This window comes from Nicotiana attenuata, chromosome 6 (assembly GCF_001879085.1).
Source record: "Nicotiana attenuata strain UT chromosome 6, NIATTr2, whole genome shotgun sequence".
Taxonomy (NCBI): Eukaryota; Viridiplantae; Streptophyta; class Magnoliopsida; order Solanales; family Solanaceae; genus Nicotiana; species Nicotiana attenuata.
The window spans coordinates 76,189,608-76,205,024 of NC_031994.1; the positions used below are offsets into that span (position 1 = coordinate 76,189,608).

General features: G+C 41.7%; 1 protein-coding gene across 1 annotated transcript; it reads right to left on the minus strand.

Annotated features, from left to right (window-relative positions):
- On the minus strand, positions 10,728–14,892 carry LOC109227999. Its single transcript, XM_019393187.1, has 2 exons — positions 12,304–14,892; positions 10,728–10,955 (listed from the first exon to the last, which is right to left on the minus strand). Exons 1-2 carry the CDS (start codon positions 14,890–14,892, stop codon positions 10,728–10,730), a joined length of 2,817 nt encoding a protein of 938 aa, XP_019248732.1.

A 15,417-nucleotide genomic window follows, 5' to 3' on the forward strand; every position in this document is an offset into this window, starting at 1 on the left:
CCAAGAGATCCTCAGGATACCAAGAGATCCCCGAGATATATTGAGGGTACCAAGAGATCCTCGGGATACCAAGAGATCCCTAGTGTATATGTATTGAGGATACCAAGAGATCCTCGGGATACCAAGAGATCCCTGATTATTATCCCTGTTGTGAGTGGTGTTACCTGGTGATTTGTCTTTATATTCTGTTACCGTTATTGTACTTTTATTATCCTGTATAGACTCTTGCTGTAGATTCTCAATTGCACTGCTTATCTTATCCTGTCACTTTAATATTTATTTAATCTCAGTAGGGCCCTGACCTTCCTCGTCACCACCCAACCGAGGTTAGTCTTGGCACTTACTGAGTACCGCTGTGGTTTACTCATGCCCCTTCTGCGCATGTTTTTCATGTGCAGCTCCAGGTACTTTCGCTCAGTCTTATCATCCTTGAGGCGAGGCGCTTCTATAGAGACTTCAAGGTATATCTGCCGCGTCCGCAGACCGTGGAGTCTCTTTCTATTCTTGCTGTTTAGTATTAGCCCTTCTGTATTTTCAGTTCTTGTTAGACATTCTGGAGTTAGAGCTGTGTAGTACTTCTTAGCTTGTGATTCATGGGTTTCCGGGTCTTTGATTTATGTGTTGGTTTTATGCGTTAAACATGGTGTTTGCCGAGCGACACATTTACACACTGGTTATTTCTTATTTCTGTTTTAAATTGTTTTACTTCCGCAAATTTTGTGGTTTCTTTTTCCGCAATTTAGGCTTACCTAGTCGTAGAGACTAGGTGCCATCATGATGGTTCACGGAGGGCGAACCGGGGTCGTGATAGAACCAGATCTACATGTTGTCCCCCCTGAGAACCAGACCAAAGGAACTGATCACAACTGGTTCCTCGAGACTGTTTGGCAAATCATCAAAATACAAAATAGCATAACTTATCAATTTTCCCCCTTTTGATGATGACAAACCCAAAATTGATATTTCCCCAGACAACCAGATTCCTTACATGTTCCCCTTACGGATCATACCGATAATCAACATGACAACAACAATGCACCCTATCCTTTGACAACCATCAATTCTGACCCCCTTTAACTTCCCCCCTTTGGCATCACTGAAAAGATCAACAGAAGAAGCAGAAGCAGAAGAAGTTCAGCAACATTAACCCATGCCACTTGGGCAACACAACATAAACAGTAACAGGAACAACAAGTGAATATCATTGCACAGAATAGAGAGATTGCACATAGTAGAGTAATTATAACAAAAGTACAACAGTTTCAATCAATACAGAATATGTCAATTTAAACAACTAAAGTACCAGTGTCATCAAACATAGAGATCAAAAGAAGATAGGAATTCAAGGGAATTTGGAAGGAGCGAAAGACATGGATTACTGGGCAGGAAGAAAGGGAAGGGTCTAAGGCCTTGATGATCTTGTCCATCCGTTCATTCACAATCCTTTGATCAATGATCATCTTCTCTCTCAGGTCCTCCACTTGTTTCCTCAATATTTCATTCTTACCCTTCAACTGTGTCACACCCCTTTTTCTACCCCCAAAATGATATGCGTATGAATTTATGAGGTAAAGAGTTTTTCCAATTAAAGTGACAAACTTGAGTAGGGATTATTTTATTGTTCAGAGTCGCCACTTGGAATTGATTTTTCGGTGTTCCAAGTCACCATTTATTTGAATCCCTAGCCAAAGGAAGGTTTGACTATATTTTTATCGGTCCGCGAAAACAAAGTTCGGGAAAGGAATTCTATCGACCGGGGAGAAGGTGTAAGGCACTCCCCGAGTCCCGTGGTTCTAGCACGGTCGCTTTATTGACTTAAAACATGGCTTGAATTAATTTTGGACAAAACGCGATTTATATGATTTTTATGTTTTACCTATCCGCTTTTAATTCTTAATTATTCGAATTACTAAACAAAATAATTTAGATAATATTGCGTTGTCATAACCACGCTACGCAAGCGAATGCGTGATTGAATAAAAAAAAAATTAATTAACTTGTCATAATTGCGCCTCGCAAGCGAATCCGAAATCATGACAATCAATTATTTTTAGTACTTTTGAGAAATTACTACATTTGAGAAAATTAATTCTTGAAAATTATTATAAGTTACTATCGCGCTACACAAGCGAACCCGCAATTATAGGAAATAATTAAAATAGAAAAAACTAACTAAAACTATTGGATAAGGTATGGGATTATTCAATTAATTTATTGAATGTTAAACATCACGCTATGCAAGCGATTCCGGGAAGTTAAAGCGTGCCTACTATTTGCCTAGCGTTTAAATTAATTAATTAAGAGGTGATTAAATTATTAGATTACTATTACTAAGAGAAAGTACCACTTTTAATTAATCTATTTGAGCAAACGTGGCTTTTAATCGATTAGACCAGCTTTGTTTATAAAAGTTGATCTAGTATATTACTAAACGGAAATGGGCCAGCAGTAACTCAAGTAAAAATGGGCCAACAGTGACTTAAAAAGAAAAAAGGCTAAATAAACTTTTAAAAGGCATTGGGAGTGTTGGGAAGAACTAACTTCGGCCCATTATTGGGCTTCTAGAATGACACGGGTTGAAAAACCAATGGCCATCAGCTGCATATTAGCACAGGTTGCCTACTTAAGCTAAATTACACGTCTAGCCCATTTTACTCTAAAACCAAAACGTTCAATTTATCTGCAACCTCAACCACTTGTTTAATGACTTAACCATTTTCTAAAAATAAAGGTCTTTACAAAAATGGTCACATGTAGAATCTAAAATTTATCACAATAAACTATGGTCACATGTAGAATCTAAAATTTATCACAATAAACTAAAGCTTTCAGGCATGACTCTTTTGTTCTTTTCTTAAAAGAATGGCCTAACATAAACTGGCCAGAATTACGCAAGGTGCAAAAACAGTCCTTAAACACATTACAACCTTCTTGAAACATCTCATTTTACATGCATTGAAACTATATTAGATAATAAAGTCCAGCTACACATGAATAAACACTATTTGAACATTCAGGGATTTATTTTTATGTATGAATCCAACAAGATATACTTAAACAATCAAGAAAACTATCTAGCATTCATTTACTAGATGGATATGACCCCAGTAGTCAAGATGAGTTCAAATCTTCTTGTTAATATAAAAATATCTGCAACATAAGGTTAAAGAGTTACCTGAGTCGTAGAATAATAAAAGTACGGCAGTAGGATCAGCAAGACTAGTAGCAAAAACAGCAATAAAGACAGCAGCACCTCAGTGTTAAAACAGCCCAGAAAACCAACAAAGATGCTTGAAACTAGTAGCTAAACAACTTCACAAATTGCCTAAAGGAACTTTCTATTTTTCTCAAAGGTCCACTCTAAGAAACTCACAAAGCTCTGAAATTTCAGCTTACTATATGTATTAAGCTGCTGATTTTTCTCAAAGATATATGTCTTTTTTAGGGTGTAAAAGATGATCTCTCAATGTAAGATAGAGTGTCTGTAAAGTGAGGAAAGGGCAACCCTTAAGTAGGAAAGAAAGCCACTTTTTGGGCAGATTTTTGTTCACCAAAAATCTGTCCAAAAAGGATTGACTTTTTGTGCTAAACACTGTTCAAAGGCTGTCCAAAAGGTGAAAGGACAGCCTGAAAATCTGCTATAGCAGAAGCAAGGAGAAAAAAATGTCATTTCAGCCACCCTACTAGTCAAAAGTAAGCTACTAATACCCTAAGTCATGATCAAACCCATAAAAACATCAGATTTTAACAACATCAATACTACCCTATTAATTTAAACTAAAACAAACTCACACAAATAGCAATTGACAAAACAGAAACAAGACTTCAAATGGAACTAAAACCCAAACTAACTAGATTAAAACAAATTAATTTGTGCAAACTAACCATAGAACAAACAACTGAATTCGCAGACTAATGCTCAAAACAAAAATTAGACGAACATTGTTAACAATCGGACGACGACGTTCAACGACTAAACAACTGATTAACTAAGTAAACGATTTAAATAATACACTAAGATCCCGTTTAGACAATAATTATCTAACAAACAACTAAACTAAATGGAGATAACTAGTTAACAATCCTAACTTGAAACTCCAATTAACAAGAAACAACCAAAACAAAATAAAAATCAGAAACTAACTTACTAATACAAAAAAAAAATCAGAAATTAATTAAAGGGATGACAATTATACTTAACGGGCATGCCTGAAACTGTCTGAGCCACGAGAAGACGTCGGGATACCAAGAGGCGGTTGTCCGACCCCAAAACACAAGTTCCCTTTTAGAAAAGGCCCAAAACAAGTAAGTTTTGGCATCATACTAGAAGGGAACATGAGTCTTTAGGTCGAGTGAGCTAAAAAATGACGCAGTGGTGGCCTGAGGTGGTCGCGACAGTGGGGAGAGGGTGGCTGGCCGAAAAATTAGTGGTCGGAGTTTCATCTTGAGATTGATATCAATTGATAGGTCTTGAGGATCTCTTTCCGTTGATGTAAGCATTGTAGGGTGGTGGTGGTTGGAACTTCACGAATTTAGGCAAAAAGGTGGCGGCTAGGGTTTCCTAGATTTAAAATCCGTGGATTTTGAGGGGTTTTGGGGGAAATTTAGCTTGGAGATTCGGAAAGAGGGAGTTAAAGAGAGCATGGGGGTGAAAAAATAGGGTTGATTGGGTGTGGTCCGCCGGCGGCGGCGATTCCCGGCCGGCGGAGATGGGCGGCGGCCGGTGGAGGCGGCAGAGAGGAGACAGAGAAGAGAGAAGAAGAAGAAAGGGGGAGAGTAATAAGAGAAATGGGGCAATTTTTTGGGATTTTAGGCTTTATATACCTAGGGCAGAGAGTGAATGAGAGCTGTTGGATCAAGATGGAATGGATGGGTAGGATTTGATCTTAGTAAACTAACAAAACTACGTAGTTTTGAAGTCTTCCAGGCCAAAGCATATAGACCAAGTCTTGGGCTGTTGGGCCACCGGTTTTGGTCCAATATTTGGGCCAATTTTGGCTTTAAAAATGATTAAACCCAATCCCCTAACCCTCATATCAAATTATTTAACATAATCTAATTTAAAAGCCTAAAAATACACACATAAGAATTCTAAAAATTATAATGTAAAGAAAAGGTCAAAAGCAAAAATTAGGCATTTACAGCTGACCCTCTTTGCTCGAGAACATGGAGAGTTTTCGTGCAAAGAAAAGTGAATGCCATGGCTAATTTTTGCTCAAATATCACTCCAGTGAAAGCATTTTTGAAAAAATGGTGACCGAACCTTGCTTTCAAGGTTGCCTACATATCCTTGGCTATAAAGGAATCAGGTCAGTGTAGTTCTGAGAAAATTTGGTAGCTAGGACTACCGAACACTGGAGTTAGGACTACTGCTGCCGTCGTTGTCGTTGTTACTCACTTCTTACATCAAAAGAAAAAGAGAAGAGCACTACATATGCCTGCAAGCTAAGAGTTACAAAATTCCTATCTATGTGTCTTGTGGAGCGAAATCTTGATTCTTGACCTGCTCTCTTGTGTTGACCTTAGATTGGATCTTGATGCTATTTGAAGTAAAGATTATGGCTCGTTCTCGATTGCTTGCTTTCCAGATCAGAATTTGATAAAATGAATCTTGAGAAGTTGGGCTTGTTGACACATTATCAAAGCTAAAATCCAACTATCTTGTGATCGAAAGACTTCTTTCTTCTGATGAGAAACTGAAACTGCAAGCTTTAATCGTCACTTGTGCTATACGGCGGAGCCTGCAAAGCCATCAAAGACGAACAAAACGAACAAAAATTTTCTGCCCCAGTTTGGCACTAGAAAATTTTTGTGAGTTATTAGAGAAAGCTATAAACTATCTAATTTGTTGAAATGAAGATAGAGGAAGTAGTACAAACTAGCTATGTGAGGATATGCAAACACGAGGGGTAGTACCTTATGTTACCAAAGTAATGGAATTAGAGGATGGTACCCTGTATTACTGAAAGGGGACGTAATAAGGAATTGGCACCCTGTATTACTGGAAAAGAACGCAACCAAGGGTTGGCACCCTGTATCACTGAAAAGGAACGTAATCAGGGGTTGGCACCCTGTATTACTGAGAAGGAACGTAACCAGAGGTTGGCACCCTGTATCACTAGGAAAGAAATGGAACCAGGGGTTGGCGCCCTGTATTATTGATAAAGTGCTGAATCCCTCTAGGCGAAACGCTTCTACCTGAGTTAAGCTACGTAAAACACCCTGAGTGAAGAGTACTTCTACCCGGAACTATGAGCTGGATACCCCTAGGCGAAATGGTTCTACCTAAGTTAAGCTACGTAAAACAACCTGAGCGAAGAGCACTTCTACCCGGAACTATAAGCTGGATCCCCCTAGGCGAAACGGTTCTACCTGAGTTAAGCTACGTAAAACATCCTGAGTGAAGTGTACTTCTACCCGGAACTATGAGTTGGATCCCCCAAGGCGAAACGGTTCTACCTGAGTTAAGCTACGTAAAACACCCTGAGTGAATAGTACTTCTACCCGAAACTATGAGCTGCACCCCCTAGGCGAAACGGTTCTACCTGAGTTAAGCTACGTAAAACAACCTGAGCGAAGAGCACTTCTACCCGGAAATATAAGCTGGATCCTCCTAGGCGAAACGGTTCTACCTGATTTAAGCTACGTAAAACAACCTGAGCGAGAGCACTTCTACCCGGAACTATAAGCTGGATCCCCCTAGGAGAAACGGTTCTACCTGAGTTAAGCTACGTAAAACAACCTAAGCAAAGAGAACTTCTACCCGGAACTATAAGCTGGATCCCCCTAGGCGAAACGGTTCTACCTGAGTTAAGCTACGTAAAATACCTTGAGCGAAGAGTACTTCTACCCAGAAATATGAGCTGGATCCCGCTAGGCGAAAGGATTCTACCTGAGTTAAGCTGCGTAAAACACCCTGAGCGAATAGTACTTCTACCTAGAAATATGAGCTGGATCCCCCTAGGCGAAAGGATTCTACCTGAGTTAAGCTGCGTAAAACACTCTGAGCGAAGAGTACTTCTACCCGGAATATGAGCTGGATCCCCCTAGGCAAAACGGTTCTACCTGAGTTAAGCTACAAAAATGGGAGGTATGAACAGTAGTGATGCATGCTGAAAATAAAAGAAAAATGGAGATTTTAAGGAGCTTACGTTTGGTGACATTCGTTCCTTTAGAATCGCCATTCTGCACTGCTTTGTTCCTGCTTCAAACAAAGAAAAATTTGTGAGTTTTCAAAGTGGTGGTTGGTTTATGGCCTTGATGCCCTGAGTAGTTTGATTCACGGCCACTGCTGTCGAAGAAATGATTCTGTCAGCGTGGTACCGAGATGCTCGGCTGCTCTGTATCATTTTCTGGAGACCTTGGCTTTCCAGTGTTTCCCCCAACTGCTTCATATCCAGATGTCCATGGTACCGCTACCCTTGTCTTTAAGGCAAGGCAAGTTTTCTTTAAAATCAAACTCAGTTGTCTTGCACCCAGTATCAGTTTGTGTCCGTAGTGCTTATCAACTTTTCTCATGAAGCAGGTCTTGCTCATGCGACTTTTCAGTTTCTTTGAAACACTTTGTTCGCCTTATCAAATGAGATCTCAGATGGATTTTTGCCTTCGTCAATGCTATATATGCCCCAAATTGTGCTCGATATTACGGGGAAATTGTAGCCAATTTTGCAGCCCTTTCTTTGCTTCGATTTTGATACAGGATTAGACCGTAAGGGACTCAAAGAAAAATTATGGGTAAAAACAGAATAAAAATTGGAAGTGAAAAAGAATTGTGCTTAAACAAAAGGTGTCCGTTTCGGGGAAAGGAATAGGGAGACTTATCTGGAGGTATGTGCCGACTTCAATGAATCATGACATGCATTTTGGACTGGACGCCTGATCCGTCTGAGCCGTCTAATTCTCAAAATCCGCCGCAAATGTTCATCTTGAAATTGTCTTGGTTGTGCTCATGCCGGAGAATTGAAGACCCTCATTCGGCTAGTAGCACCCTTTGCTGGTTTTCGCTAACTAACCTCTCTTATTTCTCTACTAACCGTCGCCTTATGCTGTCCATCTGGGTTTTTACCAATAAGACTCTCATTTCTCTGCTCACTGTCGCCTTATAGTGCTCGTGCGGGTTTTCACTGATAAGACTCTCTCATTTTTTTTTACTAAGATACTTGCATGAGGGAGGTTACCCAACGCCTTTGGCATGGGGACTTCAAACATTCTCAAAAAAAATTGATCGGAAGTTCTTGAAAGGTAAAAAGGCAAAATGAACCTTGAACTGAATTACAACTTTTGGAACCGTTTTTACAGAAAAACCGTAAAATAAAACAAACTTCTGCCCCAGTTTTGGAGTATTGGGAATATGGATTTTTTGTTCTGATGGGACCGAACCCAGGGTCAGGCTGCCTACGTATCCTTTCGGAATCAGGTCGGACGTAGTTCAATGACTTAGAAGATTTGTTGTTTGACCCTTTTTTTTTGCTTTTACAAGTACACAGGTTCCAGAAACAAAGAAGACAAATACTTCTCAAAAGAGTTAACAAAGGGGTGACCCCTATTTGGAATGGCGAGCAAATGATAGCCTTCGTCATCTCGATCTGAGAAAATCAATGCGTGAAAATTCTACAGTAGGTATATATCACACATAATATCTTTTGACTGTATCTGCATTAATAGACATGTCTGTTACCCATCCTTCTTCATCTACCAAGTGCAAGGCCCCCTTTGGTAACACTTTCTTGATGATGTAGGGTCCTTTCCAGTTCGGGGAGAACTTTCCTTTAGCTTCTACCTGGTGCGGAAGGATGCGTTTCAAAACGAGTTGGCCTACCTCAAACTTCCTTGGGCGCACTTTCTTATTGTAAGCGCGTGGCATTCTTTGCTGGTATAACTGGCCGAAACATACTGCTGCTAGCCGTTTTTCATCGATCAACATCAGTTGTTCTAATCGGGTCTTGACCCACTCAGTGTCTTCAATCTCTGATTCCACAATAATTCGGAGAGAGGGAATTTCGACTTCAGCGGGTATTACAGCTTCAGTTCCATATACAAACAGATACGGAGTTGCACCAACAGATGTGCGAACACTCGTGCAGTATCCCAAAAGAGCAAAAGGCAACTTTTCATGCCATTGCCTGGAACCTTGGATCATCTTCCTAAGAATATTCTTGATGTTCTTGTTCTCCGCTTCAACGGCTCCATTAGCTTTTGGCCGGTAAGGGGTAGAATGGCGATGCATGATTTTAAATTGTTCGCATACCTCCTTCATCAAATGACTATTTAGATTGGATGCATTGTCAGTGATAATGGTCTTTGGGATACCAAAGCGACAGATGATGTTGGAATGAACAAAGTCTACCACTGCTTTTTTGGTGACTGCTTTGATAGTGACGGCCTCCACCCACTTGGTGAAGTAATCTATTGCAACCAAAATGAATCTATGCCCATTTGAAGCCTTTGGCTCGATTGGCCCAATAACATCCATTCCCCAAGCAATGAAAGGCCAAAGAGAGGACATGGGATGCAACTTCGAAGGAGGCGAGTGAATTAGGTCACCATGAATCTGGCATTGGTGACACTTGCGAACAAATCTGAAGCAATCTCGCTCCATAGTATGCCAATAATACCCTGCCCGCAGAATCTTCTTCGCCAAAACATATCCATTCATGTGAGGTCCGCATACCCCCGAATGCACTTCACTCATGATCCGCTCCGCTTCTATAGCATCTATGCATCTCAACAAGTTTAAATCTGGGGTCCTCTTGTACAGAATTTCCCCACTCAAGAAGAAACCACTGGCGAGCCGCCTTATAGTTCTTTTTTGATCTACCTTGGAATGCTCTGGATATTCTCTTATTTTCAGGAATCGTTTTATGTCATGATACCATGGTTCACCATCTGGTTCTGTCTCAATTGTATTGCAGTGTTGATTCCGAACTTGGATTTCTAGTGGATCAATATGAGTGTTGCCTGGATAAGGGAGCATCGAGGCTAAAGTAGCCAAGGCATCGGCTAGCTCGTTGTGAAACCTGGGAATGTACCTGAACTCGATGGATTTGAATCTTTTGCTCAAGTCTTGCACACATTGTCTGTATGGAATAAGCTTGATGTCTCGAGTCTCCCATTCGCCTTGGGCTTGCCGGATAAGCAAGTCAAAATCTCCCATAACCAATAGTTCATGCACATCCAGATCGATGGCCATTTTCAGACCCATGATACAAGCTTCGGATTCTGCTGTATTATTGGTAGAGAAGAACCGAAGTCGGGCGTTGCAGGGTAATGATGTCCAATAGGTGAGATGAGGATTGCCCCGATACCAACTCCTTTGATATTGACAGCCCCATCAAAATACATTTTCCATACAGGGTGATCGTCTGGAACTACTTCCTCTATTGAGTTGACCTCTTCGTCCGGGAAGTATGTGCTAAGTGGCTTGTATTCATCATCAACTGGATTCTCTGCCAAATGATTTGCCAAAGCCTGTGCTTTCATCGAGGTGCGAGCGACATAGACGATGTCGAACTCTGTGAGCAGGATTTGCCATTTTGCGAGCCTGCCAGTGGGCATTGGCTTTTGGAAGATGTATTCAAAGGATCCATTCTAGATATGAGGTAAGTAGTGTAGGCCAAAAGAAAATGTCTCAGCTTCTGAGCGACCCAAGTCAAGGCACAACATGTCCTTTCTAAAAGGGTGTACTTAACCTCATAATAGGTGAACTTCTTGCTCAAATAATAGATTGCCTATTTCTTTTTGCCTGTCGCATCATATTGCTCCAGCACGCATTCAAAGGAATTATCCATCACTGATAGATATAAAAACAAAGGCCTACCAGGTTCAGGTGGGACCAGTACAAGGGGTTTCGACAGATAATCTTTAATCCTGTCAAAAGCTTTTTGGCAATCGTCCGTCCACTTGATAGCGGCATCCTTTTTCAGCAACTTAAAAATGGGCTCGCACGTGGTTGTGAGCTGAGCAACAAACCTACTAATGTAGTTCAACCTCCCGAGAAAACTCATGACTTCCTTTTTATTCTTCGGGGGTGGCAGATCTCGAATGGACTTTATCTTAGATGGATCCAATTAGATGCCTCTCCGGCTGACTATAAAACCGAGGACTTTCCCAGATGGAACCCCAAATGCACACTTGGCTGGATTAAGCTTAAGGTCATACCTTTGAAGCCGTTCGAAGAAATATTTCAAATCGCGCACGTGATCAGCTTGTGTCTTTGATTTTATGATGACATTATCGTCATATACTTCAATCTCTTTGTGCATCATGTCGTGAAAAATAGTGGTCATGGCCCTCATGTAAGTTTCCCCTGCATTCTTTAAACCGAATGGCATGACCCTGTAACAATAAGTACCCCATGGAGTGGTGAAAGCGGTCTTTTCTGCGTCATCCTCATCCATTAGAATTTTGTGGTACCCAGGGTAGAATCCACGAACGATTGTATTTCATGCTTTGCGCAATTATCTACAAGAATGTGGATATTTGGAAAAGGAAAATTATCTTTTGGACTTGCTTTGTTCAAGTCCCTATAGTCAACACAGACTCTGATTTTTCCATCCTTCTTTGGCACAGGCACAACATTTGCCACCCAGGTGGTGTATCGGACAATTCTGACCACATTGGCGCTCAATTGCTTCATTATTTCCTCTTTGATTTTGTCACTCATGTCTGTTTTAAATTTTCGTTGCTTTTGTTGGACTGGTGGAAAACCAGGGTACGTAGGATGTTTATGAACCACTAGATCAGCACTTAAACCCGGCATATCATCGTAAGACCAAGCAAACACATCTTTGTATTCAAATAAAAGTTGAATCAAGGCATCTCTGGTTTTTTGTTCAGTGTGAATGCTTATCTTCGTTTCTCTAACTTCTTCAGGACTTCCGATATTAATCGGCTCAGTTTCATTGAGGTTGGGCTTAGGCTTGTTTTCAAATTGTTCCAACTCTCTTTTTATTTCCTCAACAACCTCATCTTCATCATATTCAACCTCTTGATGCATTATTTCGATATTAGACAGCTTTTTAAGATCTGGGCGTGAATTCCGCATGCATGTCATGTTATTAAAGCCAGCATTAACAAAACTGAAATGGAAATAAAATGACAGGAATTAGGAAAAGGAAAAGATAGAAAACTTAACAGGAAACTGAACTGCATTTCATTGAATTCGAAAGGATAGAAGGGTTAACGTCAAAACAAAACAATCATACTGAGATGTTTGGATTACAACCCTGAAAGTAACCCAAAATACAAAAAAGAAGCTGCAAAAGCAAACTACCAAGACTCCTTCCTTGTGGGGAGAGGAGTTGCTTCCCAGTTGGTGAGCATGGTGTCTGGGTCAATTAGTTGCATATCGGCACGACTAGTGCCTTCACCAGCCTGGATCATATTCACTTCAGAAAACATCTGGCTGAGGCCATGGAAAATTCCATCAATGTTTGCATGCGCCGAGGAATTTTGACCCTCTCGGAGTCGTGGCTTGACAAAAGTGTAGAAAATATGAGGGATAGGCTGTTGCAAGACCCATCCATGCTTTTTGCGGTGTTTGGCTTTGTTTTCGTCTGCTTGTGTTGGCTTGAAGCCCAATCCAAAAGTACCCTGGTTACCGAACGGAGAAATAGGCTCCGAAATTCCTTGCAATGATGCCCCCAAGCCTTTTCCTGGCTTATAACCTTGTCTCATCATAACTGCAGCCACCATTACAGATGTGGCGGAAAGACGAGGATGCAGAATGGGCTTTCCTTCCTCAACATGGTCCACAACAACCACTTCAAAAGCCTGATAGACAATGGACTCATACCCTTCCTTGGCCTCAATACAGGGGATTAATGGGTCTTTATATATGGAAGACTCGTCTTCCCCGTGAACAATAATTTCTTGCCTGTCATTTTCGAATTTGAGCATTTGATGCAAGGTGGATGGCACAGCTCGGGCCGTATGGACCCATGGCCTTCCAATAAGAAAGTTATAAGAAGTGACCATGTCCACTACTTGGAAGACAATCTCAAAGTCAACCGGCCCAATCGTCATGGTGAGGTTGATCTCCCCAATGGTATCTCTCGCTGAGCCATCAAAAGCCCGGATGCGAACATTGCTGGGTCGGATTCTGTCTGTATTGATCTTCATGCTTTGCAAGGTAGAGAGAGGGCATACATCTACACTTGAGCCTCCATCAACCATGACTCGCTTTACATAATGCCCCTCACATTTCACCATCAAGTGCAAAGCCCTATTGTGCCCGGCTCCCTCATCGGGAAGTTTATCATCAGTAAAGGAGATTTTGTTCACCTCGAAAAATCTGTTGGCCATCTTCTCTAACTGATTCACTGTGGTCTCCTCTGAGACATGTGCCTCGTTCAGGATCTTGATTAGTACACGGGCATGCTCTTTGGAATGTATGAGCAGAGATAGTAGAGAGATTTGGGCAGGAGTCTTTCTCAGCTGGTCGATGATTGAGTAATCCTGAACTTTCATCTTTTTCAAAAACTCTTCCGCCTCTGCTTTAGTGACTGGTTCCTTTATTGGCAATTGGCCTTCTCTGATTTGCTTGGCCTTCCTCAACTCTTCTGGAGAGTAACATCTCCCCGATCGAGTCAAACCTCCAGTTTCCCCCACTTCCTCTATGATTTCCTTGCCTTTGTAGGTCATCACAGTTTTGTTGTAGTTCCAAGGAGTGGTTTTCGTGTTTGTCACAGGGGGTTGCACGACAGGTTTGATTATGATCGGCTCTGTTATACCTTTCGTACCTCCCTGATTTTGCCTTGTGACGGGGTGGCCTCCAAGTACATATAACCTTGGGCTTGGATCATTGGAGTGAACTTCCAACCTCGAGACCTTGGGAACAAATAAAGTTACCTTTTCTGAGCTCGGGGCGCCTTTCACAATCAACGGCACATCTCGGCTTGGACTTACTTCTAGACCTGTTCCTTCTTGAATTGCACCCACTGTCATTTCTGCTCGACCGAGCGGCTTGTATTCTTGATCTCGACCAATCATTCCCACAAAATGAACATCATTGTGTGCTGGCAACAGGTTGTTTGTCACATTAGGAGGGTCCTCGCCATTCGTCACTACAATCAGTTTTTCAGAAATGAGTCTCTCTATGGCTCTTTTCAGAGTCCAACAGTCATCAGTGCTATGCCCCGGGGCACCTGAATGATATTCACATCTAGCATTTGCTTGAAATCCATGTGAATCAGGATGCATATGGTGGGGAGCGATGGGTCCAATCACGCCCATTTGCTTCAGCTTCTGGAATAGACTAGAGTATGATTCAGCCAATGGAGTGAATTTTTCCGCCGGCCTCTGCTCTCGACCATAATCCTGCCTGGGACGAGCATTGTAGGGTGCCCAAAAATTTTGCTGCTGAGGTCGGGGGATCCTTGGAGCTGGTGCCCGTACCTGCTGATTGGGAGGCCGAGTGTAGGATTGAGCATTAAACACTGCATACTGTGGTGGGCCCACGGAGTATTGAGGAATTGGCGGGGGATAATAATGTTGAGGGTAGTTGGATTGCCCCTGCTGAATTTGCACATAAGGGTGTGATGCCCCTCTTTGAACTTCTCTGGATCCCGAAGTCATCATGGACCCTTCATCTCTTTTCTTTCTATTTGCCATACTTCCTGAGCCATTTTGGATCACCCGAGTGGTGGCTTTGAGAGCAGCTTGACTTACAATTCTGCCAGTCTTGAGGCCATTTTCGACCATTTCCCCTATCTTGATTGCTTCTGCAAAAGGTCTGCCCATTGCGGACATCATGTTTTGGAAATAATCAGGCTCTTGAGCCTCTAGAAAAACAGTGATCAACTCATGGTTATCCATTGGTGGCTTAACTCTAGCCACTTGCTCCCTCCACTTGATGACATACTCCCTAAAGCTTTTGGTCGGCTTCTTCTTCATATTGGACAAGGAATTACAATCCGACGCAATATCAATGTTGTACTAAAATTGTTTGACGAAGGCCTCCGCCATGTCATCCCAAACATGCCAGTGAGAGATATCTTGGTCAATAACCATTCGGAAGCTACACCCAAAAGGCTTTCCCCAAAATAAGCCATCAGCAACTCTTCTTTTCCTCCTGCACCCTAGCTGGTTGCAGTACCTTTTAAGTGGGCGATAGGGTCGCCGTGTCCATCATATTTCTCAAATTTTAGGGTCTCGAACCCTCGTGGCAAATGGATGTGAGGGAACATGCATAGATCACTGAATGAAACACTTTTGTGACCAACTAGTCCCTGTATGTTCTTTATATTCTGTTCAAGACTTTTCATTTTCCTGGCCATCTCATCTGGCTCAACCGTCGTGGCAGGCTTTTCATTTTCCACTGGTGACTCGTATTGAGGAGTCTGATTGTATGGAGCCGAGACCCTGAAAGCCATATTTGGATAATAGTATTGGCCATCATAAGCATGAGATGGTGGCTCA